This window comes from Gavialis gangeticus, unplaced genomic scaffold (genome assembly GCF_001723915.1).
Source record: "Gavialis gangeticus isolate Ggan-Ray unplaced genomic scaffold, GavGan_comp1, whole genome shotgun sequence".
In the NCBI taxonomy this organism is placed as follows: Eukaryota; Metazoa; Chordata; order Crocodylia; family Gavialidae; genus Gavialis; species Gavialis gangeticus.
Window position 1 is genome coordinate 18,983,391 of NW_017729014.1, and position 26,133 is coordinate 19,009,523.

The 26,133-nt window shown below is 49.5% G+C and overlaps 1 protein-coding gene across 1 annotated transcript in view; it reads right to left on the minus strand.

Moving 5' to 3' along the window:
* The window catches only part of VWA5B1 (von Willebrand factor A domain containing 5B1), a 74,007-nt gene that overhangs the window by 8,507 nt on the left and 39,367 nt on the right, over positions 1–26,133 (minus strand). Inside the window, exons 9-20 of the mRNA XM_019511899.1 lie at positions 25,726–25,732; positions 21,737–21,753; positions 19,433–19,543; positions 18,745–18,947; positions 17,495–17,609; positions 12,732–12,917; positions 12,063–12,258; positions 11,167–11,357; positions 6,332–6,554; positions 5,725–6,042; positions 3,261–3,398; positions 2,328–2,462 (exon numbers count right to left, since the gene is read on the minus strand). Coding sequence (XP_019367444.1) covers positions 2,328–2,462; positions 3,261–3,398; positions 5,725–6,042; positions 6,332–6,554; positions 11,167–11,357; positions 12,063–12,258; positions 12,732–12,917; positions 17,495–17,609; positions 18,745–18,947; positions 19,433–19,543; positions 21,737–21,753; positions 25,726–25,732 — 1,840 coding nt within the window. The remainder of the gene's footprint in view (positions 1–2,327; positions 2,463–3,260; positions 3,399–5,724; positions 6,043–6,331; positions 6,555–11,166; positions 11,358–12,062; positions 12,259–12,731; positions 12,918–17,494; positions 17,610–18,744; positions 18,948–19,432; positions 19,544–21,736; positions 21,754–25,725; positions 25,733–26,133) is intronic.

Here is a 26,133-nt window from a genome sequence, read left to right on the forward strand (position 1 = left end):
GAACCAGCTTCCAAGTGAGGTGGTGCAGGCTCCCACCCTGGGGGTTTTTAAGAGGAGGTTGGATGACCACCTTACTGGGGTCATTTGACCCCAGTGCTCTTCCTGCCATGGCAGGGGGTCGGACTAGATGATCTGCTCAGGTCCCTTCCGACCCTAGAAACTATGAAACTATGAAGATTCAAGCAGAAGTGGGGCTTGGACCCCAGGGGACCTCACCTTAGCCTCATGCAAGGACCATCCAGCTCTAGGTTACCAGCTACAATCCCTTGGCACTAGCTGTGATCCCATCCTGCCCCAGGGCTCCCTCCCTGTCCTCTAAAAGGTGACTATAAACCTCTGGTGAATGAAAGGCCTGGTTTCTAGAGTGCCCAAATCCTCACAGGCCTGAGGAGCCAACCTTTAGCATCACCCACATTCAATAGCTAGTCGCACAGCACAGAGATGTGGAAAGGAGATAGGGAAATGTTCAGCCTCTTGGAAACCCCTCATACCCACGCTGCTATGATCAACTCCTAAGAGCAACTCTTATTCCCATGGGCCACCAGGATGACCCTGCAGTGCTCGCTGGGATCACGCTAACAAGTGGGGGCAGATAACTAAGTGTTTCAGGTTGCATTAGCCTTGAGAAGCTGAGGAGATCAAGAAGAATATGAGGTTAGTTGTCAAGTCTAATAGTATGAGTGCTGCCAAGATTTAATCTTTGGTGAAAGAGAGGGGCAACGACAGGAATGTGGAGAGAATAATTGCTGCTGAGGCAGCTGTGGAGGAAAAAGCAGCACGTGCTTCTGAAGTGAAAGGGCTTCAACCCCGGTCCAGCTGCAGCTCCAAGCTGTGGCTAACAAGCTGATGTGCCCGAGGTCAGGCCCCTGGGCTAGAGAATGGGGTAGGCGCAGCTAGAGAAGGGTGTGGTTCTAGCTCATTCCTGAGCAATATGACCTGGTGTCAGTACAGGGACTGTCCACAAGGTCATGAATTCCAGCTCCCTCCTTATCCCTAATGAAAAAGTAATTTTAATTTAGCAAGCAGCCTTGACTGTATGAGCAAACATTCAATCCAGTTCATCTTTGTTAGCTGGAGATTTACTGGCAGCTGCATTAAAAGTCCCCTCATCTCTAATTGCAGCCTGATCGGCCCCTTGTGTCACATGTGTTATGGCTGCCAATTAATCTCAAAGCATCAGCCAAAGCCATTTCTGAGAGACTCAAAGAAGCTGTCATTATTTCATGGAGTTTCCTTTCCAGGGGACAGCTTCCAGCCTGCACTGAGATTAGCCAATCCAGCCACATGCTATGCCCATCAGACCTTCCAAGTGACATTAGTCAGGGATATTCATTGCCAAAGAGCTGTCTCATTGCCCAAAAAAAGAGAGACGTCTACATGACAGCCTAGATGGACCTCCCTCATCTACCTCAGGGTTTGGGACTGGTGGCCAGGTAGTGCTTGGATTACAGATTCCTGGGGTGAAATCTTGGCCCCATTGAAATCAATGGCAGAACTCCAATGGATCTCCCTGGGATCAGGATTTCACCAACAAGTGGTGTTGTTTGTCCTTGCTTATACGAGTTAAATCTCTCCTCTGCAGCAGGCCAGAAAACAAGCCAGGACTTTGCCTTGGGGGACAGAAAATATTACCGCCTGTTACATCAATGCAATCAAGGGCTCCCTTTGTGCATGTGCTAGGGCAGGAAAGAAAAGAAGGTTCCCTTGTCCAGCGGGAAAAGGGCTCCATCCCTAATTAAAGACAGACCTTCATGGCAGGATTAAGCATGGTGCGAACAGCCAGGGTGACTATAGGAGCAGCAAGAGACAGTTCTAGGAGTACACCAGACCCAAAACTTCCCTGAAAGCTCATACCAACCTGCTTTCAGATTCACAAATGGCTGGCCCCTGCTCATCTCTCTCTCATTTCCATGCCTCTGCAAATCTGGCTGTGCCAGAAGCAGGAGGGCTAGAACAGCACAACATAAGCTCATTCAGGTAATAGAGCTGGTCTAGCCAGGTATGTGCGGTACAATGACTGCCACTGAATGTTCAGAGTGCTTGTTTCTGCCCATTCACAATAGTGTTACACCTTAGACTTTGCTACAGTTGATTTTGTGATCACCAGTATAAGGAAGAGGAGAATCAGGCCCCCAGCATTTATCCACTTACGTCACCACCTTCAAGAAACAGCCATCATCTTGAATGAGGAGGCCAAAGGAAGGAAGCTCACAAGTGACAGGTAATGGAGAGGACTGATGGTATGTGTTCATGCACTTTCATGTTAGATCATGGTCCCCAGTGCTAAACAAGAGATCAAGGGCAATAGTGAAGGGCTGGACTCTTACTCAGGCCAGACAATCCATCGTCTGCTCCGTCCTGGGCACAAGTCGACTGGGTTCGTCCAAGTCCAATGGAAAAGCCTCGGTGCCTTCTGCTTCCCGAGCCTGAGCTTCTCTGGCTGCCTTGCTTGGCTGCTGCACCTTGATGTGGACAAAGGGAATCCCCAGCATTATGGCTGTCTGGGGACACCATGCAGTGGTGATACAGGGAACAGCTGGATTAATGCAGTTACTTCATGGCTTCCAAGCCAGTCAATGGCACACTCCTTCCCCCTGGGGTTGGCTGCCCCAATGCAACTACCCTACAAACACCTTCTCGGCAATAGGTTGTTTCCACAGTGCTTACTCTATAGCAAAGGCTGGGGGAGCCCTGAGACTATGTCACTGCCCCAACTGGCCACTTGAGCTCCATACTCCTGCTCACCCACTATGTATCATACCTTCCCCTGTTAGGGTCAGAGGTCCTCAAGAGAACCAAGGCTGTGTAAGCCCTTCCCCACCACATCCTGATGTGGCTGCTGGCAGTCAAGTGCTTAGGACAAGGAGAGAAAAGTAGATGTATCCTTGGGCTCTTGTACAAGACATGGTCACACAAGATAGTCCTGAGGATGAACAGACTGTGGATGGAGTCTATGAACCTCTTATAACAGGGTATACTGATGTACGAATAACAAAGAGAACTACACTGAAGGAATTATTCTCCATACGTTGGCCGGAAGTCCAGGGCTCACCTTACAGAAGCAAATGGATTTGTTATTGCTATCTATAGCTTGGCAGGCCTGATTGTAACCTGCTTTAATACCAAGATCCTGCCTGAATCTGGTTTCTCCATGGGTGGCCTTTTGCACTCTTGTGGAGTAGACTCAGGGGATTACAAAGGAGTGCAGAGCATACATTGGCATCAACCAAGTAATATTACTATGCTGGAGAGTCTGTTACCTGCACTGGCATATTCAACCACAGTTGGTAGGTACCCATTGGTACTAAGATCCGCTGGGACGAATACTGTGTACTTGCTGATGATGTTACACGCCTTGCTCGTGTGGATGGCATTGACCTGGTACCGCCTCCCAGACCCTGTTGGATGAGAGAAGGCAGAGTTACAATTTGCAAGGTTTCTGGGTTCAGTCTACTGTCCGGAGCCATTTTCCAGGGTCATCAGCCCAACATCCAAGCTTTAAACTCACACACAAAATGAAATAATCCCCAAAATCATCGTCCTGAGAGAACTGCTCCAGGCACCAGACTAGGTTGAAGGTTTGTGACAGTGAGAAAAAAGACTTACCCTTATATTCCTCTCAGCTGCCCACTCTTCCCTCCTTCCCCTAGTTTAATGTCTTGAAAGACCTCCCTGATTGAGTGTCCCTGCCTGAAGGCCCTGTCTCAGATATTACCGATGGACCAAGACGCGCTAGGGCAGGCTATCTGGGAGGGCTTTATCACCTTTGGTAGACATCTGCCTGAGACTGATGTGCTCAATAAAGCTGCTAGTTCTTCCTTGAGCCTTAAGGGGTATATAACACAAGGAGCCCATGACCAGCTGAATTGTCTAAAGTTTCCCTGTCATTGCAGTGAAAATGAGAGAATAATCTGAGTTTGCCGGAGCTAGCACTGCTGGCCATGTCAGCAACCTTTTAAAGCCCTTGTCTGTTTCCACATCCACTGAACTCTGCCTCTTGAAAGCAATGAACCCACAATGCATTGCTCTATATAACCTCCAGGCCCCATCAGCACAATAACCACCTACAAAGTGCAGGCTGGTTCCTGCTATCAACACACCTCTTTCCATCCCAGCTGGGCCTTGTGTCCTGCATAGTCTGGTGACCATGTGTCCCCATGGTCCTATCTCCTACCGCAACTCTCTCCCATCCCTTGGTGGCAAAGAGCTCCTCGTTGTTACCCTTGGCGCTATTTAGAGTTCCCAATTCCTTGCTGGTGTGCATCTATTAAAATTAGTCAAGGAGCATCAGGAATGCATTTTGCCTTCATATTTCTTTGGAAAAATAAGGGCCAGATTGTATCCCACCCATTAGGCATCTACATATGATTCTACTGCACCCTGTCCAAGCCCCTGAACATCTACTTTGGTAACAACAGACATCTCACCCTTTTCTTGGAGTCACAAAAAAGCCGCAGGGACAAGGACAACCTGCTTACATTTTGTATTAACTCTTTGCCAGGGACTCAAGCAGAGAGGAACAGAGTCCCACCTAGATGCCTAAGGCTACTTACGTGCCTAGGAGGTGGAAAAAAATCCTATCCTAAATGTTTTCAGCCAAATTCTATGTTGTTACAGCCCTCTCTCCTCCCCCGTGTGGGCTGCCTCTTATTGTAGCTCCAGAGATGACTGTGGATACCCTTCCAACTCATGCTAAAAGCGGCCCCATGCTGATCCAAGAGTCAATAGGAACCTGCTCATTTAGGACCCAAACGTGGCCAGGAGTGATGCCAGCCACATCATTCCCCCTGTGTGTCTTACCCATGCTAGTGTTATGGGCTGCTGGGCTCAGGGGGACTGACAGCCCCATACAAATGCCCAGAGTCTTAGAGGAAGAGTAAAAGCTGAATTTGGCCCTCTGGATCTCACCCAGGAATGGGAAAGAAAAAATGGCTCCTTCTTCATCCATGAAACATCACTTGCAGCTTAAACCCAAGCGTAGGTTCCAAAAGAAATGCTTTCCCCCTCTGCTCCCCACCCCTTGGTTTCCTTCAATATGGGCTCTGCACTCCTGATGTGTAGCCAGTAGCAAAAACAGTGACAAAGGAACAAAAGAAACAACACGTCTTTACACTTTTGACCTGGCCAAAGGTAAAAAACACCAGAAATGTCACTAGGGAGCTTGTTACCAAAGGTTTTTCTTATTCAGACGTGCCCAAAACTTTCCCCTGAGAACAGGCTCACTGGGAAATCTCAACTTCCTGACACATATTTGAACAGCAATGTTTGATGTTAGATTCAAAGCCGAGCCCTGCCAGTTCCAGCTGCACTGCAGAGGAGCTGAACAGAGGGATTTTGAGTGTTCTCTGCTTCCTGAGCTGGGCTCACAACTCAAAGTGAATAACCGCCTATACATATAATCAGCAGGCTTGCTAGGGAGGGGAGCAGGGGAGTGTGGGAGAGGGAGAAGGGAAGTTGAGAAAAGGAGAGAATTGGTGTTAACAAGCAAAAAAAGCTGTGGAAGCAGAAAGGACAGTCTAGGGAGAGAGAATGTAGACATTCTGCGTGGCCATGTTGTGTCTCCACTGTGTGACCATGTATTAACACATTACAACTGACAGCCAGATCTCTCCGTGGCTGCAAACAAACAGATAAAACTGAAGCTGTTGGGACAACAAAGGCTTATAGCAGCTGGGATTTGGCCTGTGGTGCTGTCACAGGGGTCAGGGAGGACACGTGCATTACCGTGCTCAATTTCACATTCCTTCTCGGAAAGCTGCTCAAAATCCCGAATGATGGACTTGGCCGCCAGGTGGTGGAAGGTCTCGTTCCACAGATCCCCTTCACTGCTCTCTTGCCTCTCTCTGTCCCGGAAAAGGGGCCGGATATCAAAGGTGATTTCCCACTGGACTGGTTCATTACTCCTTAACCCTTTCACCACTGCCTTGCAGATGCCCCTGGGGGAGGTCAGGGACCCCCTGGCAGAGCTGACATCCAGGTCTTGGGGCTCCCAATCCGATGATGTCTCTGTTTCAAAGGTGAATGATGGGTGCTGGGCAGACTCTGAAGACAGGAAAGAGGCACCTAATGAATTAGCATTATAATGGCCATGCCTATAAACTGGATCCTCTGTCACACTCACAATGCGAGTCAATTGAAATCAGGCTCCTATTTCCCCTCTCAGATCAAGGCCTCTGAAATGTTTTAATCAATGTTTCCCAATTTAAATATACAAGACCCCAATGCTATGATGAGAGGCCCAGTGTAAATTCACAGACACACACAGCAGGTTGGACTCCTAGGCTAGTTCTCTTCCCTAGACAGACTCTGTCAATACCTGGATATCACTTACCCAGATCTCCAGGGCTTCGGCTGTCAGAGGAGGACCTCAGGGCAGAGTTGCTTTCAACTCGACCCAGCCCCTTCCCTGGGACCATGTGCTGAAACATGTTCTGTAGCTGGGAAGAGTCTGCGTCGTGACAAAATGACATGCAGCTCTGTTGCAACAGAGACGGCCTCCTGGCACCCATGCCACGTATACGCATAGTGGAGATGTAGGGGCTGGCAGTTAGTGGCTGTGAACAGAGAAAAGCCTGAGTCCAATAGGTGGTTGTGACCAATATCAGTGGCACAAAATCCTAGCAAGACAGGCATCCTGCTGGGAAGAGGTGAGCATGACAGCTGGGAAGGAAGGATAGTAAGAGATTGAGAGAGAAATGCCTGGTGACAGACTAGACTTGTGGTCCTCAACTTTTTTAGACGCCAGACACCCCTTGGAAAATGCCAGGTCTTAATTTTTGTTCTTTTTTTGCCTACAGAATAATAGAGCAATTCTTCCATTGCAAAGAACTCAGAAAGACCCCCGACAGCTGAGAAGTTAGCACTATGGATTCATATTTGAAATCTCTGGGTTTATCTTGTGAATCACGTATGCACACTTATCAGTGCTAACACTGCACGACACACAATAGTACTCATAAAAGGATCTCGAGGCACCCTGGTTCAGCGTCATGGGATTAGCCAGGCAGACAGACAGAGCCTGCTGACTTCCCTGTGTTTAACCCATTCCCTTCCTGACTCAACTCACTCACTGACACATCAAATATACAAAAACCCTTGCAAGTGAAATGGTTTCCATGTCCTGAACTCAACTGAAGACATTCCCACACCAAACACTTGGGTTTTTTACTATGGTAATTACCCCAGACAAGTTCCCTTAACATTTCCCTCAAGGCTGGAGTGAGTCATTGAGGGAATCTGCCACCCAAGGGGCTGGACCCAGGGAGAAGGTGGAATATGAATCTCATCCATACAGATCTTTTAATTACTTCACAAGGAAACTAAAAGAGAGATGAGAGAGATATTCCAGGACCCAGTTGCTTAGTAACCAAAGGCAGGCTGGGAGGCATTATTCCTCCCTAAAACTGTCCCTTCAGGGAAGAAATGCAGAGGGGAAAAAAGGCTCCAAGTGTCAGACATGGCTAAGCTGGAGGGGGCAGTTGCCATATGGACGTTTTCTCCTTGGGGCGAGAAGAGGCACAGAAATCCTGATGCTCCCTCTCCCCTTTCCTAGTCTGGTGGAAAGGTGCCTTTCCTGAAACCTGACATCTTTCTATTCACAGAAGAGGCCTGGCATGGATCTGCTGCAAAAAGCCACTGCAGGCTGCAGACCTCGATGCCAACCGAGAGAGCCCTTCTCTCAGGGTGAGGCAGGAGTTCAGTTTCTGGGACCCACTCAAGCCTTGGCCTCTCTTTTACCACTACCAGCCAGGGGGCACAGGCAGTCAGGAGACTGGATCTGGATGGTGGAGCTGTCCACCGGGCTTGGTTTGAAGCCACCTGACACATTCAAAACAGTCCACAGCCCTTTGACTCACTGCCTGGCTTTGAGAGCCAGCTGTACATAAGAGGCGTGCGTCAACAACTGGTCTGCTCACCAGGGCAGCCCAAGGGAAGACAAGGTCTAATGGTCACAAACTGCTGGAAGACTGTTTTAGACTGGACATAAGGAAAAACCTCTTTACCATCTGAGCCCCTAGAGTCTGGAATAGACTCCCCGCCAGAAGTGGTGCAAGCACCTACTCTGGACACTCTTAAGAAACGCTTGGATGCATATCTTGCTGGGATGATGTGACCCCAGCTGACTTCCTGCCCCTTGGGCAGGGGGCTTGACCCAATGATCTTGCAAAGTCCCTTACAGCCCTGATGTCTATGAAATCTATGAGGGAGTGCCTTTTTCTACCTTGTTGGGCTTATGCGCCCTTCCTTCCTCTACCAGTCCTCCGAAGAGGGCTTACAGCCAAACCTGTCCATACCCCTAACCCTGTGGAGGTGAGAGCCTTTGGTGAGGAAGAGGTGCCTTTTCCTGACCCTCCCTCACTCTGAGTTATGGTTTCCTTCTGCCCTGTTTGACTTCTGAACCCTGAAACAGTCCCTTGGGGGGATGCCGCCTGGGCAAGGAGAACTCCTGCCCTCTGGGTACAATGGAAAGACTCTCTGTGGAAGTGAGTGTTGGCACTTTCTATCCGCCTGCTCTGCACCCTTCCCAGAGAGACCGCAGCAGCGTGTGATTGTGCAAAGCCATCCATCTCTACATGCTGACCTTTCCATTCCAAACAAGGGGGAGGAGAGCGCTGCACTCTCCTCTCTGAAAATGTCAAACATTGGCAACCTGACCCTCAGCCTGAGGGGGCCCCCGGGACCCCTCGCAGTGAGAGAGACGCCAGAAAACAAGGCAGTAATTAAACTCAAGCAGAACACACTCTCCTCCTGCTGCCACTTGAAGGGGGCTGATTTCTTCTTTTCCTCCTCTAGAAACATCCTGATCCCCTCCAGAGTGCAGAAGCTGGGGCCTTGCTGCAAGGCAGGTACTGTCTGATTTAAAGATCTGGGGTAAAGATACCAGCCTCGGAGAGGTATAAATCATCCACCCCAACCTGCCTGTAGGTACCTACCTGCTAGAGATGCCTGGGCTCAGTGACATGCTGTTTGGTAGCATGCTACGATCTCCCTCGAGCAAGGATGCTGCAGTGTTTGCAGCCAATGTAATCCCTCCAGGCACTAGCGTCTACTCCCCCCACTCTAATGCACTCTCTTCCCCAGCCTCCCCTTGCGCTAGCCCTCTCTTTCCCTCCCAGCAGTGATCCCCACTGCCCTGACCTGGAGCAGATAAGAAACCAAGTCCTCTGTTCGCAGTTGCCAAGGGAACGGAGGTGCAGTGGCAGCTGCTGCTGTCCTGATTCTGATCTGCCCCACCGCACTGCACTGTGGTTTTGAAGGAGGCCGTCTCACCCCTGCCAAACATGGAAGCGAGACCTCGGCTGAAAAGCTTCCCGGTGACATCAGGTTTCAAATGCTGGGTTCACTTCCCACCCTGGAAATCACCCTTCGGCCACAGAGTTTTCAGCCAAAGTCACCGTATTTGTGTTCCTTTTTACAAGGAGGCAAGTGGCCCGCTCGTGGGTGAAGCTCAAATCCTTCCCACTTCTGTCTCCCACCGTGTCACTGGCCTCATTTAGAAATCTAGCCCTGGGGAACAAAGTCCTCTGCTTATGCACAGAACAGGGACAGCAGGAGTGATCCTAGGGATGAAGAAGCCAGTGGGAGCTGCTCCATCTGGCAGAGCTTAGAGCAACCTAGGGGCTGTTCTCATGTGCTCCCTGGGCTAAGCTGACCTCCAGGTGTTCCCACGAATGGGATGGGGAGAAGGAGCCAGAAGGCAGCAGAAAGCCATCAGTGCCATCCTGTTCACATATATGGACCCAAGTGCAGTCATGGCAGAGGTTATGGGCACACTGACAAGTTACCGAGAGGTAAAACGGGGTGAACTTCCAGTGAGTCAGCTAGTCCCTGTCAGCTGCTTGTGTGAATGCTCTATCACACAGTAAATGCAAGGGGTCTCATAGTTCTTACTGGGCATGTCTACATGTGCATTTACTGTGCAGTAATTTACTGCACAGTAAATTATTGCACAGTAAGTGGATTTCACACCGGCGTCTACACATGAAGACATTACAGCACAGTAATGCTGTGTGAGGACTGACTTGGGACTAAAGTTAGCCCTAAGTCAGTCCACACACAGGGTTACTGTGCAACAAGGTGTCTACACATGCCTTACTGTGCAGTAACTACTTGGGCATAAATTTGTTGCCTGCATCATGCAAGTAGTAAATTTATGCACAAGCCAGCATAAGTTGCCATAGTTATTGCACAGTATGGGCATGCACATGTAGACGTGCAGACCTCCTGTGCAGTAATATTTGATTACTGTGCAGTAACTGTGCACATGTAGATGCACCCACTGGGGAGTAAACTGTCTTGCATTTACCAGGATAATAGTATATTCAGTGGCAGATACCATGTAGCTTTATTCGCACACTAGCATAACCCACAGCAAAATGTTTCTGTGCCCAAATAATCAAGTACACCCAAGGATGGAAAAGTCCATGGCTCTTGGGCAGCAGGAATAATTATAATTACTAGGACATGATGAAACAATGTCTTGGGTGTGACTATCCCAGGTACATCATGGCCAGTTGTGTCTAAATGGAAAGAAAGAAGAAAAAAGAATGAAAGAAGCTGTGAATTGCTGCAAAAATCTCTCTGGAAACTTGCCTAGTAAAAACTTTTCTCTCCAGTCCCTTTTCATACCCTCCCTCTTATTACCTTTGATGCATGGATATATCAGTGGGGGCGGGTTCTGCTTCCAGAATTAACTTTGCATGGCACAAAGGAACCTCTAGCAATCTCTAGGGTTTATGCCATTTGCCCAAAGCCTAGGGAAATATTGATCAAAGAAGAATTAAAAGGTATAACTGGGATCAAACAACAAAATAAAGCTAAAGCCACTTCAGTGAGATGGAAGGATGAGCTGCTGGTGAATCACGTGAGCCACAGTTTGAAATAGAAGTGCTGGAGATGGCAGCTCCATGCTCTTGTTTGAAATCTGGATGGGATCTTTCCCCAGCTGGGCTGGAATTCTGCTTGCAAAGGTATTCCTCCTTTGTTCCAAGCACTCACACCAGGGGGATGGCTGCTTTGGCTGCTCTTGTAGGGTGACCCTGAACTTACCTGTATAGCATCCCAAGTGGTCCTCAGACATGTGAAAGCAGTGCCTGGACTGCCTGGACAGCTGGTTCTGATTACTGCTAGTGTATCTCTCCAGCAAGGCACAGTGTCAGCACTTACTTGGAAATCAGCTTGCCACGACTGGGGTTCAGGGCTGATTTGGCACAGATCCTGCACGTGGGCTTTGTGGAGTGGATTCTTCCCCATGGCTGCACCGGGATCGCTGGCTGTTGGGACCTTCTTGAAAGGCTCGCGGTCGGCAATCTGGTTGGTGCTGTATGCCCTGCGCCGTGAGGATTTGGGGTCCACCCCTGCACAAAGGAAGAGACAGTCAGCTCCACTCCTAGAAGCCATACTAACCAACACCAGACAAGCCAGGGGCATGACTTTCTTAGGGGGCAGAGAAACAGAGGCCTCATCTTCCAGAAAGCACAGTGAGAGTATCACCCACCTGCTCTTGCCCTGACTCCATAGGGGCCACACCCTGGAGAACCCAGGAGTCCTGAGTCCCAGTCTAACCCTTCTCCTTTCTGCTAGGAACAAAGCAGGGCCCTCAATATCTGGACAGGGGACAGGGACACACAGTCCAGCCCCTCATTGTGAGGCAGAATGAGGGAGATACAGGCCAAACTCACACATCATCCAAGCCTGTGAAAGATCCACAAAGGGTCCAGGAAGCCTTCACTGAAGCTGGTCTGGGCCAAGAAAGAGGGTTTTTAAAAACTGCAATAATAATTACAGAGCTGAAATGTCAGGAGGGAAATCTGGAGGGAAGCCTGTTCTCAAGGGACTTCCCCTTTGATTTCCAGACATATGTGGATAAAGCTTCCAACCAAGCCAGCTCTCCCAGCCCTGTGTGGTTTGTCATCACTCCTCCTGAGACCCCTGTCACTTCAGAGATACAGGTAAAGGGACTTTATCTGACAGCAGCAAATCAGCTGCCAAAGGCAAAGCTGCAGGCGCATCAGGGAGACGAATGTGCGACATGCTTAAGCTTCCCACACAGAGGGACTGACCGGTATCAGGGTCTGACTCTCTCCCTGGCTCTCCCCCGACCATCAGGTGCTCAGGGGTGTGGTCAGAAGGGAACCCCCACTCTGAGTCTTTGGCACAGCCCCAGCCATCTGCACCAGGTCCCTCCTCCTGGGAGTGAAAAAACACAGAGCTGCCTGACTCCTGGGAACGCAGCATGCTGTAGCGCCGCCTCTTGTCCTGGTGAAGAAAGAGACAGAGAGGGACAGGGTTTTGGGAGGCAGCATCTCAGCCAGCTGTGCCTGGAGAGTGCTGATGACAAAACTAGAATTGGCCTTCACAGGTGTTGCTGCCTTTGCCTAGTGCAATTATCAAGGGCCTCTTCACTCCAATATCTGAAAGCACCTTCTCCCCCAGCCTTGATGCCCACTGCTGCTCATTCCCTCATCCTTTCCCTCCTCACCCCATTGTCCCTGAAGACTCACCCACCATTTCCCTCCACCACCTTGAGCCCAAGGCCACCACAACCCACTGGCTCTTCTGACAGTTTGCAATCCATTTGAGAAAGCAAGAAGAGTGATAGCAGTGAGAACATGCAAACTTCCCCCAGTGCATGTGCACGCTCACACATGTACATCCAACACATACAGAGAGCACATTCACACACACACAGTACACATGTGGCTAGGAAAGGTTTGTGGTGTGTTACTTACAGATCTGGGGTTGGAGGTGTACAGTGATGTGTCACAGACAATGCCGTATCCAACCAGCCGGTCACCTGGGAAGAGGCAGCTGGCACTAACCGGGGAGATCAAGACCTCTGTGGTTTCAGGAAAGACCCACTCCACAGTGACATCACTCAGGACAGGCCCCATTGCTTTCTTCAGGGACTTTATCATCTGAGAGGAAGAAGCACAAAGCACAGGAGGATTGTGGAAGGGATGTCTGGACACACTGTGAATGGGTTCGGTGAACACGCGTGTGCATGAATACATGGGTGTGACAATGTGGTAAGGACCTTGGGGTGAACCAACCAGTGTGTGTGAGCATGCAAGTGTGCTGCACAGGCTGCAGTTAAACCCGCAAACCCTGTGGGATTTCAGAGAGCATGAAGCACAGCAATGTCCTGACTACCAGCCCTTGCAGGAGGAGAGACCAGTGGAGCAGCTAGTCTGCTCTTCTGCCTGTGCCTTACATGTGACACACTGGGGAAAAAAGGAAAAATCTGCCCTTAGCTGATGATGCAAATTGACTGGCAGAGAAACATCCACTCCTGTCTCCTTGGGGTGCTGAGACTTCAGAGGGAGGTTGAAGTGAATGTTCCCCCAGTGTCACTTGAAGCTAAGTAACTTCTTCTCAACGATTCACTAACACCTGCCTCCAGATCCTTGCAGCTACTCTGCATTGTATCATCTGCTACTGTCCCCCTATACATCCATGTCCAGGGATGTGCACCAGGGACATCCAGGCACCATGGAAAGTGAGCCCACCAGTGGGTGAATGTCAGTCTTCAATGCAAAGGCTTGGAGAGTGTCAGCGGACACCATTCCCTGGGCAGGCCAGTAATGCCCTGGTACCAGGATATCAGGCTGGGTCTGTGCTCCCCTGAGAGGCTAAGTCACATGCACAGAGGTGTGCACAACCACAGCACCACCCCTCTCCACTCTTACCAGGGACAGCCAGGGATAAAGAACTCCCTGGGGCTGTCCAAAGGGACAAGATAATTCTCTAGGGCAAGCCCAGAGCTGTCCCTGCTCTGAATCAACTGTCCCCAAGGACACCGAGCTTTTCTCTTGGACATGTCCTTCAAACCAAGGCCAGCTGCCACCAAGCACTGGGCATGCTCCCCAGCCGCTGTCAATTGGCACAGCTCCATGGGAATCAATTAGCCAGGCCCCTGGCAAGTGCCAATCAATGGCTGGCATCAGTGGAGCTACACCAGTCACAGCAGCAGGAGATCCAGTCCAGTATCAGTGACTATATCCTAGGCCAGTCTTTAGGGAAGCTCACTTTTTTCCCCCCCCATAGACCATTGTTTTTCAGTGTTCAGAGAGGAGTTAAAAGCAGAATTATACATGGACACTTTTAAGCACTCTGTATTGTTCAAGGTGTTATGGGAGGTTTGTAACATATAACCAGGCTGTGTTTTATGGGGCCATCAAATAATGTCTCAGCCTGCAGAAGGTCCCAAGCTGCAGAGCATGGGAGGCCTGTACTGCACTAATAGCTCCATAAAACACATTCTTTCTTGTCTTAGGCCCTAATTTATAATGGAGAGGCTTGTGATCTCTGAAAGTGCTCCCTGTGCTGTGGATCCCAATGGAGGGACTTCCAGGAAGTGAAGATCTCTTTAAAGGCACTTTGGACCCTCGAGATGCAAAAAAGAAATCTCAAATGTGTCAAAGTACATCAGGTGCTTAGTTCTTACTGTTTTCAATGAAACCTGCTTAGATGCTTTTGAAAATCCTGCCCATTGCTGATCTGCAGCTTAGGCATCCAAATACCTTTGAAAAACCTGGCCCTCGCTCTCTACCTGTACACAGACATCACTAAGCCCCAGTGTGCCAAGTACAGTACCAGCCGACGGCTGTTTGTCACTAATCATCAGGCCCACTCCTGACAGCCCCAGGTCTCAAACCTGCTAGAGGCCAGGGGCAATCCTGAATGTGGAACAGAGCTGTCCACTGCCCAGGCTGTAGGACCAAGCTAGGGCCATGCAGCAATGGTACAAGTGGAACTGGAGGAATTTTATGCCCCACCCCACACTGCCGCCTGCCACACATGTGGCATGCCAGCAGTCACAGTGGCTAGGACGGGGCATAAAAGTCTCCCAATCCTACTACTGTTTTAACATTTCTGAGTTCCATGGCAGAAGGGCCAGATTCACCGAATGGGGATGCAGCAGAAGAGGAAGTGCGGCTGATACACAGTAGTCCATAAGAACCAGCTTGGGATATAAATGCTATAAAATGAAGAGGACCAGAGGGCCTCAAACCCAACCAGTAACCTTTTGAGCCCAAGCCTCCAATGTCCCTGCTGTCGGTTTGTGGAGAGAGTATAACCAGGACCTGCAGGGATATTTATGACAGTGAATAATGAAACTCGCTATGCGCTTATGATAGAGTGAAAATGATGAATGCAGGGAGCTCTGGTATTTATGACATTGGCAGTGCAGAAGCCAGACATGAAACCTTAAACGCCTGCCTCCAGATTGATTCAATAGGCACAATGATTGCACTGTTTATTCCTCTTCCTCCTACCCTGTGAACTCCCAGGCTGCCAGACTAAGCTGAGCAGGAGTGAGCTGGACTTCAAAATTAATGAGCCGCCTTCATGCTGGTTCCTCTTCCTTGGGCTCTGCCTAGTGCAGTAGCTGTGTTTGAAGCAAGCTGCCTTATTGTGGCTATCACTTGCAGGCATCCAGACATGCAGAGGGTAAATGCAGGCTCTGTCACCAGCCAGTCAGAGATAGAAATGCTTTCTCATGTTCCTCCACTCACCCACATGCCGTGGCTATGTGGGAGGTGCAGAGGCAGTTCCAGAGCAAAGAATTACATGGAAACCAGCTTGTGCCCAATGCCCTTGCCCCCACCCCATCAGAGCCAGATGACAGCATCATTAAAGTGACATGAGGCTGCTCTTCCAGGCACATGCCTGCAGGAGAGAAGGGGCGAGGGGGTAAGTCCAGCCACTCTGTGCTGGGGTAGCCAGGGTTATCCCAGAGGCTATGCCAACAGAATACAAATAGCTCCTGTAATCCATGCTGGGGCCTCAGAAATGCCACACTTATGAACAATTAACCTCATGGTAAAAGGAGAGGTGCTTTACCACATGGAAGTCAATCTGTGGTAACTACCCATGTGCACGCTCTGACCCTGGGGTATGTGGAAGCCAAGCTGTGATAACTTACCCTGCTAACAGTAGGGTAAGCATAGTGCTGACGACTATGCTTCCACAGCTAAGCTTGCATGTGCCACGGGGTAACAGCACATGTGCAGGCCATTCCCATGAAGCCACAGACACCTCTGCAGCAGTACTTTGTTGCCACAGACCCTGACTTCTGGGGCTCCTGCTTGGGCCTGCAAAACCCACAGCCACCTCTCTGCCCCTGCAGTGAGACCTTGGGTCAAGTCAGGCCCCTTCCTCCCAAGACACAATCCCCTGCTGGGAAGGCAAAACAGCATGCCAGACCTCAGCCCATTAGATAACCCATCTTGGGCCTGGGTGAGGGCAGTGCACCATAGCATTGTGGCACTGTGATACACAGCATTGTATCCGCAGCAGCGTTGTGTGCAGGTTGGCCCCCTGAGACCAGGCAGACATTCTCAATTCACTGCAGGGATCTGCAGCCCCCACAGAACCTCTGCCAAGCCCAGCAAGGACATCAGCATGCAAGGAAGCATCTTCTAAGAGGAGTCTCAGGCAGCATGTTCCTCTGCATGGGCCAGCTCCCCAGGAGGAATCTAAACCTCACATCTGAAAGCTCCAGTACAAAGCCTGGGAGCCTGGAGTAATTTCTCCTTCAGATTCACCATCCAAACCTCCTCTTTAGCTAAGAATAATCCCTCCAGCATTGGAAATCAATCACCCCTCTGCCTTCTGCCCCTGCTGTTCTGGGCTCACCCATTACAGAGTCAGGATGGATGGTTGGGGCTGGACTGCAAAGTGCCCTGCTCCTGGTGAAAGAGAATAAATCACAGACCTCCCCCATGGCAGCCTTGTTGCCAGCTTTCCCATGGAATCTGAACTTCCCTTAGAGCTGTGGCTCCACCCCAATCCCAAAGCCAAGAGTCAGCAGAGGAGGAAGCAAGCCCTCTGTCCCACTGGAAACCATCTCCTCTCACTGCTGCTGTGTGATCAGGCCTGTGTCCTCTTAGAATCTGAGGCTGCATCTTCTTCATGTTCTGCATATCCCAGTAGTGTCTAGGGCAGTGAGTACTGCAGCATGCCTGTGTCCTCAGCAGAAGCTGACAGGCGAATGCATGGGAGATCACAAGGAAACAATGAGACTGTTGGCCCCACAGTAGCTGGCAGGATCAGGGCAGCAGCTGCTGAGGATGCAGAGCTCTGCCCATGACTTCCTCCTCATTTCCAACCATGCATCATTACAGGACTTGGGGGAAGGGCTCAGTGTGTGTTCAAACCTATGGAGGTAAAGCACACCTGAAAACAGGTTCTGACCTGGCTGGGTCCCTGCACAAAGCCTGCTGAATGACTCCAGCCTTCGCCCTTGTGCTCAGCAGTGAGCATGTCAAATCAGTGTCTAATTCATCCACCTTCATCCCTATTGTTTGTGCTGATCCCTCTGCAGGAAGGATCCCCCTTGGACCACTCCTCCATCCTGTTACGGTGCCAAGAAGCTGCCAGATGCAGTGGCACTGCCTCAGGTCTGCAGGGGAGGCTGCCCCATTCTCTCCCTCTCCTCCACATCAGACAGAGGCACTGAGGGAAGGGAAAGGATTGTGAGGAGCAGTACCTTGGGCTGCAGCCTCTCCCCTTCTGCCAAGAACTCTGCACTCCCCTTGGATACAGCAGCCAGCCCGTGCACCAGCCTCCTGCAGGCACTCTGCCCGATGCCAAAGCTGTAGCACCTGTGAAAGGACAAGAACACAGGACACAGTCAAGGGGAAAGGCCCAGGGGTATGGTTTGTCCCTGCCTTGACTTTGGGCAGGGAAAACAGCCGGGGATTCAAAGCTCAGGGTCCCCTGCTGGACATCACTGGGAGGTAGTCTCTGAGAATCAGCTGCTCATTAAGGCACCTGATGTTGGGCAGCCAGCTAGAACTGCCTGGCCTTGCCTGTTCAGCCCTGGCAATGCAAAGGGGGATGAGATCATTAGGAAGTGGGGAGTGCCCTGCTGGTCCCTTGAAAGAGCCTCCAGAACCCAGGGGTGCTCCTGACAGGGACCATACTTCCCCCTCCTAACTGGTCACTGCATCAGCTCACTCCCTCTGTCCACACACAGGCTGCTTCTGTGCCAGGTCAGCTGTTTCCCCACTGAGCCTGCAGTCAATACCATTAAAGACCTGGTAATTATTTTTGCTCAGAATTAAAACAAATGTTTTCTCAAGGAAAGAGAAGCCAGGGGACAGGGCTGCTTTCCTGACCTTCCCTGCCCTTTTGCTAAGTGACTTGGGTTTCTTTTTTCTATATCTGGTGGCACCAGCCCTTGGTTGAGAGCTGACACCAGGGCTACGAAGGGAACAGCAGGGAGTCTGAAGGTTTTCTGCAGCCAGGGACTTGTGCAGGGATGGCAGGCAGTTTCACTAGCTAGAAAAGGGCAGGGAATCCAACTGTGTCCTGAAAGGGAATAGCTGGTTTTCCTGGGCATTAAACAGCTGCTTCTTTCCTGTGCAATTCCAGAATACTTATTACATGCAGCCCTGCACTGGGCCGAGCTGGCACCAGAACCAGATGCATTGAGAAAAAACTGCAAGGAAGACTCTTCACGTGTCATTTCTGCATAGAGGAAGCATCAGAGATGAGCTTGGCCCCATTTTCCTAGCTCAAATCATTTAAATGAACTTCCAGAAAAGCATCTGAACTCCTGGGCTCCAGATCAAGCTCTGGAAAATCTCCCACTGTTCCCACCACATATCCTTCTGCTTTCCTGTCCCTGTCTGGGATGGCCACGAAGCCTGAGGTAGGAGCCTCCTGCACTCAGTGGGTCCCACAGCACACTTGGTCCTTTGCCTGTGTGCTAGGGGATCTGAAAGGTACCCATACCTGGTGGAGGCAGAGTGGTTCCTCAACAGCTCAATGACCTTCCCTGTGTTGCTGACAGCTCCATCGGTCAGCAGGAACAGCAAACGAGGGTGGCCCCTATGGATGGGCTGTCGGATAGCCCACTTCAAAGGGGATAAGACATTGGTGCCACCCATATCCGCCCGGATCTTCTTGATGCTCTCACAGGCAATGGCCAAGCTCTCCTACAGAAAAAGGACACATAAGTGTGAGCCACACTAGCAAGGATCACGGCTGAGATGGCGCTTCCCTCTCCCACCCATTTTATCTGAGCTGGGAAACAGAGGCACGAACAGGTTCTGACCAAGATCATACAATAAGTCAGTGGCATAGCTTGAAACCAATCCTGTTTTCAGTGTCTGTTGTGAGGCAGGATGAACCCCCACCCCACAACTTTGCTGCACACTTGGTTGCAAGAGGATATGGCTTGAACTCCAGAGGGGGCTCAGGGCTTGTGTTAACAGGAATGTTCATTCAGATTATTATGGGGTGTGAATTTTAAATGAACTGGCTAATCCCAAATAGCTCCATGCAAGAGCTCTCTTAGTCTGGAATGAAGAAACTCTTATTAAGAGAGTCCACACGAGGGGAAATTCCTTGCTGCCAGGTAAAGGGGCATCCAAGCTACAATGCCCTGAGTGCCAGCACATTCAGAAAGGCTTGCACCCACCTCACAGTAAGTTTGACTGGAAGGAAATAAGGTCTTAAATGTCGACCCAAAGCCAATGACATTGAAGAGACACGCTGGCACCAGGCTCTTGAGAATGACCAGCAGGGCGTCCTGTGAGGGCAGAAAGTAAGCAGTTGTCAGAAATGCTAGAGGCCTGAAATGTGACCAGGCACCTGAGCTGCATCAGCAAGCGCTCTGCTCTGCCCCTATGTGAATGCACTTCAGTACCGCAGCCCAGCCACATAACTTCTCATTCACACACTGAAAACTACTTCTAATTTCTGAAAACTACATCTAATTGCTCTTCCACCAAAAGCTCCTTTAAGGGAGCAGATAGAGAGGGGTCATCAAGATCTTAACATGTAAGATGTTGGGGGGGACAGTCTTTAACTAATGTTTTTCTTGCTCATACCCACCTTGCTTCTCCCAGCAGTGTCCTCTTCTTTATCCTTCCCCTTCCCTACCCTTTGTATTCTAACCACTGCTTTCTCATAGAAATCATAGATAAGAAGGGCTGGAAAGGATCTCTGAAGGTCATCTAGTCGAACCCCTGCTGAGGCATGATTATCCCTATCCAAACCATCCCATGCAAACCATAATCTAACCTGTTAGTAAAACTACAGTTAACTCTGATACAATAATAGACATAACATCCTAATACACTACAAGTAAAGGAGGGGGACCATGGAGGCAATGTCCTGCTTATATCAAAGGCTGTTAATATACTGCTCAGGAGATCCCAGATAGAGAGCCATGACCCACAGAGGAAGGCAACAACCCTCACAGTCCATACCATTCAGTGTAGAAGCTCTTTTTCCGGCAGTCCCTTGATAGCATCTGATGACAAAAGCTGTTGCTTACAAAAACTTACCATCTCTGATTTAGTCTAAAAGGTGCAAATCTACTCTGCCTTCTGCTGGACTTCAGACTAACGTGGCTAACTACCTCCCTCTTTAGAGAACTTAACACTGGGAATGTTTTCCTGAACTTAAAAGCAATGAGCGCAGTTGGACTGGATAGCAATCTTCTTCCCGGGGCTTGCAAACTAACATGGTAGCAGCAGGCTAAAGCAGAGAACCAGAGGGTGAAACTGTCCTGCCCATTTTCATTGCCCAAACTGCAAGAAAACAAAACCTGAAAAAAAGGAACAGGAGGAGCATCTGTGTGGTTTATTTTTTTCAAATTGCTTTGTTTGACTGATGCGAGGTGAAATGACTAGCACAGGTGACACAGATTTATAGCCTGAGGTGGTCTCTTGAATACTCCAGTCTGCACTTGTTCATCTCTGTGCTTTTTTCATTACAGAACAAAGATGTCATTTCTGGTGCATGCTATCAGATAGGGATGGAATATTCCAGGACAGAGAGAGCAGCTTGTTTTGGTAGCAAACAGCAGAGTGAATATGAAGCTCCTAAGCTTGCTGCAGCAGCACAAGCAATTAGCATTGCAAAGAAGACAGTTGAAAGCAAAGCATGGGTCAGTGATTTGTTTTTGTGCTGGATGTTCACATGCTGATGAGGGCAGACTTCTGCCAGTTTGCCTAGGGCAGCAGAAACCCTAGAGCCAGCCTACACCGAAGAGCTGCCAAGGTCAGACAAAGTGAGAACAGCCTCCTTGCTTTGTCACTGACAGCAGCAGGGACTTGGTGACCTAAAAGGCCACGAGGCTGAAAACTTCCCACAGCGGGCTGGAGGTAATCAGCCTGGAACTGCCCAGTCAGAATCTGGTCTCAAGACTGGTGCTAAACATGTGTGTACCCAGTGCTTGATCCAAAGCCTGGGGCTGTCAATGCAGAAAACTCCACTAGGCTGTGGAGCGAGTTCATAAAGCCTCATGGGAGCTTTATTGATTGCAAATGGGCAGCACCTCTCCAGCTGTGCAGCCACCCCCTCTCCAGCTGTGCAGCCACCCCAAACACCTCCGCACAAAGGGTGCATGAAGTCTGCCGGGCAGCCAGGCCTGGAACTCCCCATGACGTCAGCAGAGGTTTTATACCCAGTGAAGCATTGTTCTGCGCAAAAAAAAATCCTGGCTTACGACGGGCCAGAAACAGTCATGTGACAAATCAGTACACTTGTACTGACATCTTAGAAGATCTGAAGCAAGGTTAGCCAACCAGAGATTGTATGTAAATGAATGCACTTTGACTGGCTGCAGATGGGTTTAGGCAAAATTCATTATCTCTGAGCCAATGAGGTACCAGCATGTGCTAATTGCTGCTTCCTGAAAATGACAGTGAAGATGAGGGCTCTTTTTTCTAAGGATGTTGAACCCGGTTCCCTTTTTTAATAGTAGTCTTAAAACCAGATTTCTGGATATCGCTAATAAAGCAATTCCTAATGCATGTTTCCAACACCAACTGAGCGTTTCAGCGAGTGGAAAGATTTATTGCCGCTTGAGGCAAATATTGATGTCCCTGCTGCTACACTCAATATTTATATCACAGCTCAATAAAACCAAGATGTAAACCTCAAAAGAAGTCAATACCTACTTATTATTTCCATCTGTGCCAATGTATATGCTTGATATAGACACACTGCAGGCCCCGGTCCCTTCAAGCAGACATTGGCATTTGCAGAGTGTGTTGGGAGAGTTCACTGTGGCAGCTGCAGGAAATTAAAAGTGTGGAGCTTGCCTCCTCAATATTTTCATCTTAGCTTCTCTTCTTTCCACAGATGACTCTCCCCACTTCGTTCCACACACACACAGAACAGGCATTGAATTATCCACTATCTAGATGTGCTGATCTCCCCAGAGCCCTGACATCATACCACCCTGGCTATGACTGCAGCTGGGATTTTTATTCTGTGCAGCTCCCCTCTCTCTTTCAACCCATCCACATTCATTCCATGCAATGTCTAAAACCCAGATGATGTCTATGCAAATGTTACTCAAGCAAGTGCAATCCATCCAAGATGCATTACAGGGCAGCGGCCGCAGTAAATGAGAGTGCTTTGCAAAGTGACACACTGGAAGAAAAGAGGAGAGAAGAGTGTTTTCTCTCCAGATGGGGTTCACTCAAAGGTGGGCAGTAGGAAGGGACACAGTGGGCATCTCCAATGACCTTTCATGCTGTACTAGTTGAGAATAAAACTCCTCCTTGATCTCCTGGGTGCCTCCTTTCAGCACCGCAGACAGCTCCCTCTGGGCCACTTGCGTTCAGTTCAGCACCCAGCTACTTCAGGCCGCGATTTTCAGAGGTTGAAGGGATCTAGGCACCCAAATCTGAGACGCCTAATGCCCTTGGTCCCTTTAAATATCTGAGCCATAAAGAATAAAGGGTTCAAATTAATTTGTGGGGTGGGCTGCAAAACCAGCACGAGTTGTTAGAAAATGATTTGGTCATTTACACTCTTTGGCCCTCTGGGGTTGTAACATGCACTGCGTCAGCATGAGGTGAGTTTTGAGGTCCCCTGTGCAAAATGTGGTGAAGTTTGATCTTTCTGGGCTTTGCAAGAGCTAAAGAAACCTAAGCTACACATTAATGAATGTTAAGCACCACCCCAAAATCATTATTCCTTAATATCTGCCTCGTACGCAGCACCTTTCATCTGTAGCTCTACACATCTTTACAAAGCTAGGTTTCAATAGCCCTATTTTCCTGTTGGGGGGACTAAGGCAGGGGGTGAATCAGCTGCAGTGCTGGGTATAGATCCTTTCACAAGTCCCAGGGCAGTCTCTTCATGGAGCCTCTTTTCTTCCCTACAGTCCCAACAGTAGTTCAACTGTATCAAAGCAAGCACTTTGTGTCAGTGATTAAACCCTGTGCGTGGGGCCAGGCACTCATTCTTACTGAAGACTTCAGTGCTAGGTTTGTTAATAGCTGCTTTGGCCCAAGAGCAGAATTCCCCCTGGGTCAAGAGTGGGACAAAATATATGTGGGAGTCTACACACAGACACACATACATATACACATAGGCAAGTTCACAGGTAATCATGAGACTTGAAATGTACACAGGCATCCCAAGAGGGTTATGATATAATGCAATAGCTCTAAAGGGTATGAGGGCACCTGGAGACAGCCCTAAAGCTATTTGCTCACATTCCTAGGATTGTGAGGATACGGCATTAACTCCCCCCGAGATGAAACCAAAGCGTTTTGAGACACCAGAGTGTTCCGGACTTGAGCACATTTATCCTTATTCAGAGCTTGCCTGAAGGAGATCATAAGCTTTTTAGAAGAAAAGCCCCGCTCTGCCTCATTTGCATATGTGGAAGATTTTGTTTGCCTGAGAAACTGAAAAGGGAAAAATGTTGAAGGAAGAGTGTTTTAAATGGAGCTTGATTCAAGGAAGTGAGACAACGTTCACTGCAGGGAGAGGGCAAGGAAAGGAGATGCCACTAGGAGTATTTGGAAGCACTTGTGACAAGGTAATACTTCTCATTTACCTAGGGGCGAAGATCTCAAGGTCAGGGCTCTGAGTCAGGAGTCAGAAAATAGGGGTCACTGTGTGTCCTAGACAAGTTACTTTGTTTCCCTTAGTTTCACTTGCCCAATCTCCAAAATGTGTTTAAGAATCCGTCCTTTCTTCCATCCTTTGTCAATTTAGGTTAAAAGCACTTTCTGTCTGTACTGCACTATGCATAATTAGACCCTGATCTGAGCTGGCATCACCACAACAGAAGTAATTAACACGTCATCATGAGCTTTGGCTACAACCTCTCATTTTAAATAGGTATTACCCTCATTTGCAGCTACGCACATTGAGGCACGAGGAGATTAAGTGATTTGCCCAAGAGTACTGCATGAATCAGTAACTGACCTGGCCAGAAAAGCTAAGTATTCTGGCTCCTCTCCCCATATTCTAGCCAGCTGATGCCACCCCAACCCAAGTGAATCTGAAGGGATGCCCACAAAGTCAAAACAAAGCTTATAATGACTATAAAATTTGAGGGCACCCATTCCTCGAGTGCTAATGAAGCCACCCTGCATCTCTGTCATATCACAGGGATGACATACAGGTCCCTGGGGACACTGTCAACAGGAGGCAGTAACCTGCAGCAAGACGTGCAGTCAGATGGGTTTCCAAAGGGCCCCCAGCTCCCACACTCACAAGGGCCAGAGAGGTGACAGCGGGACTGACCTGCCTCCAGGTGACCCTATGCACCAATCCTTCCAAAATGATGCCAACAGCCAGCACATGACAAAGGAAGCTCTCGCACTCTGGTGGTGGGGGGCCTTCCTAATCCCATCTCATCACACCCACCATCAGATTAGCAAAGATAAGGGCTTGGTAAGGCAGTGTCCTACAGAGTGGTAGCCGCAGAGGCAAAGAATCTAGCCACAAGAACATGTAACAGTATTACCAAGCACTTCCAAGGGTAGGGGGACTCCAGCAACCCAGCTCAGCCCCAGATATGGGTGGCCAGGGGCAAGACACTCCCCGTGGCTATCCCAAGTATATTCTATTAGTAGGACACACAGCTGTGATGGAGCCCTGCCCATCCTGGCAGTCACCCTGGGGACAGGCTACCTTTGCAAACCCACCCACATTCCCAGGCCTGGGAGCAGCAGCCCATACTGACTCAGGATAGTATAATGTGCAGGAAGCCAGCAGGGATGAATGGATCCCAAAGGATTCAGATGGAGACCTTCCTAGTGGAGCTCCTCTCCCTGAATGCAGATGTTCTCGGCAGCCTTCCAGCACCAGCTGGCTCCAGCCGGACACGGGCCTGATCTCTGATGCATCTTCATCAGAGACGATGCTAATTAAAGAGTTGCCAGGGCGATTTCCTCATTGATGGATGTAGCGGCTTGGAGAAGGGAACTCTGGCTCAGCACAGTAACCTAGATGGTTCTGCTGGACAGTGGCATGGAGCCAAGACCTACCCTGATTTATGGCCCCTGCAGCTCCCTCCCAGGAGGAAGTGCTTTGCCTGTGATAACTGAATAACAGGGTTTGCTCTCACAGACCCAGTGCTGTGAGCCCTGCCTGGACAAACAGACCTGCTGCATTCACTGCTCCTCATCTGAGTTCAGGGTGGCGAGACCAAACTCACACAGAGGTTGATCAAAGTCCAATGAAAATAACGGAAAGACTCCTGCTGACTTCTCCGGGTTCCCATCAAGGGTGTGGTTACCCCATCATCCAATGAAATATGCGTGTAGGGTTGCAACTCCTATGTGCCTACAGGTTTTCATAGATCTAGTGCACCTTCCAACATATACTTTTATACTTAAGCGCTGCTTCTCAGTTACCCATCCTCACTGAAATGCAGTCAGCTTTTAATGCAGTGCATTGGCCTTTTAATACTGCAAATCTACATGGAAGTTTAAGCTAGACTGCCAGGACAAATTCCCTTAACGATTGAAGCAACTGCAAACAAGCAGCGTATGAATTCATATTCCTATCCACAGCATTTCCTACCCAACGGTCTCCAAATCTTTCATAACCTTCACCTGAGCCAAGTAAACATGGTTATTCTGCTTCCGCACAGAGAACAGAGACAGAGACTGGTTCAGTGACTTGACCAGGGTCACACAGTTTGTTACTTGAGGGGCTGTCAGCAAAGTGCCTCTGGGTTTCCCTGGAGGTCTCCTGTTGAAGCACTGATCAGGCCTAGGCCCCTGCTGAGACTGTGAATTGTGGCTACAGAACACTATGCACATGCCCTGAATATGCTGAAAACAAAGCTGCTTCTGATTTGTGTGTACCTGACTATCCCCTAACAGCCAGAAAGCCAGTAGAGAAAGCCCCCCT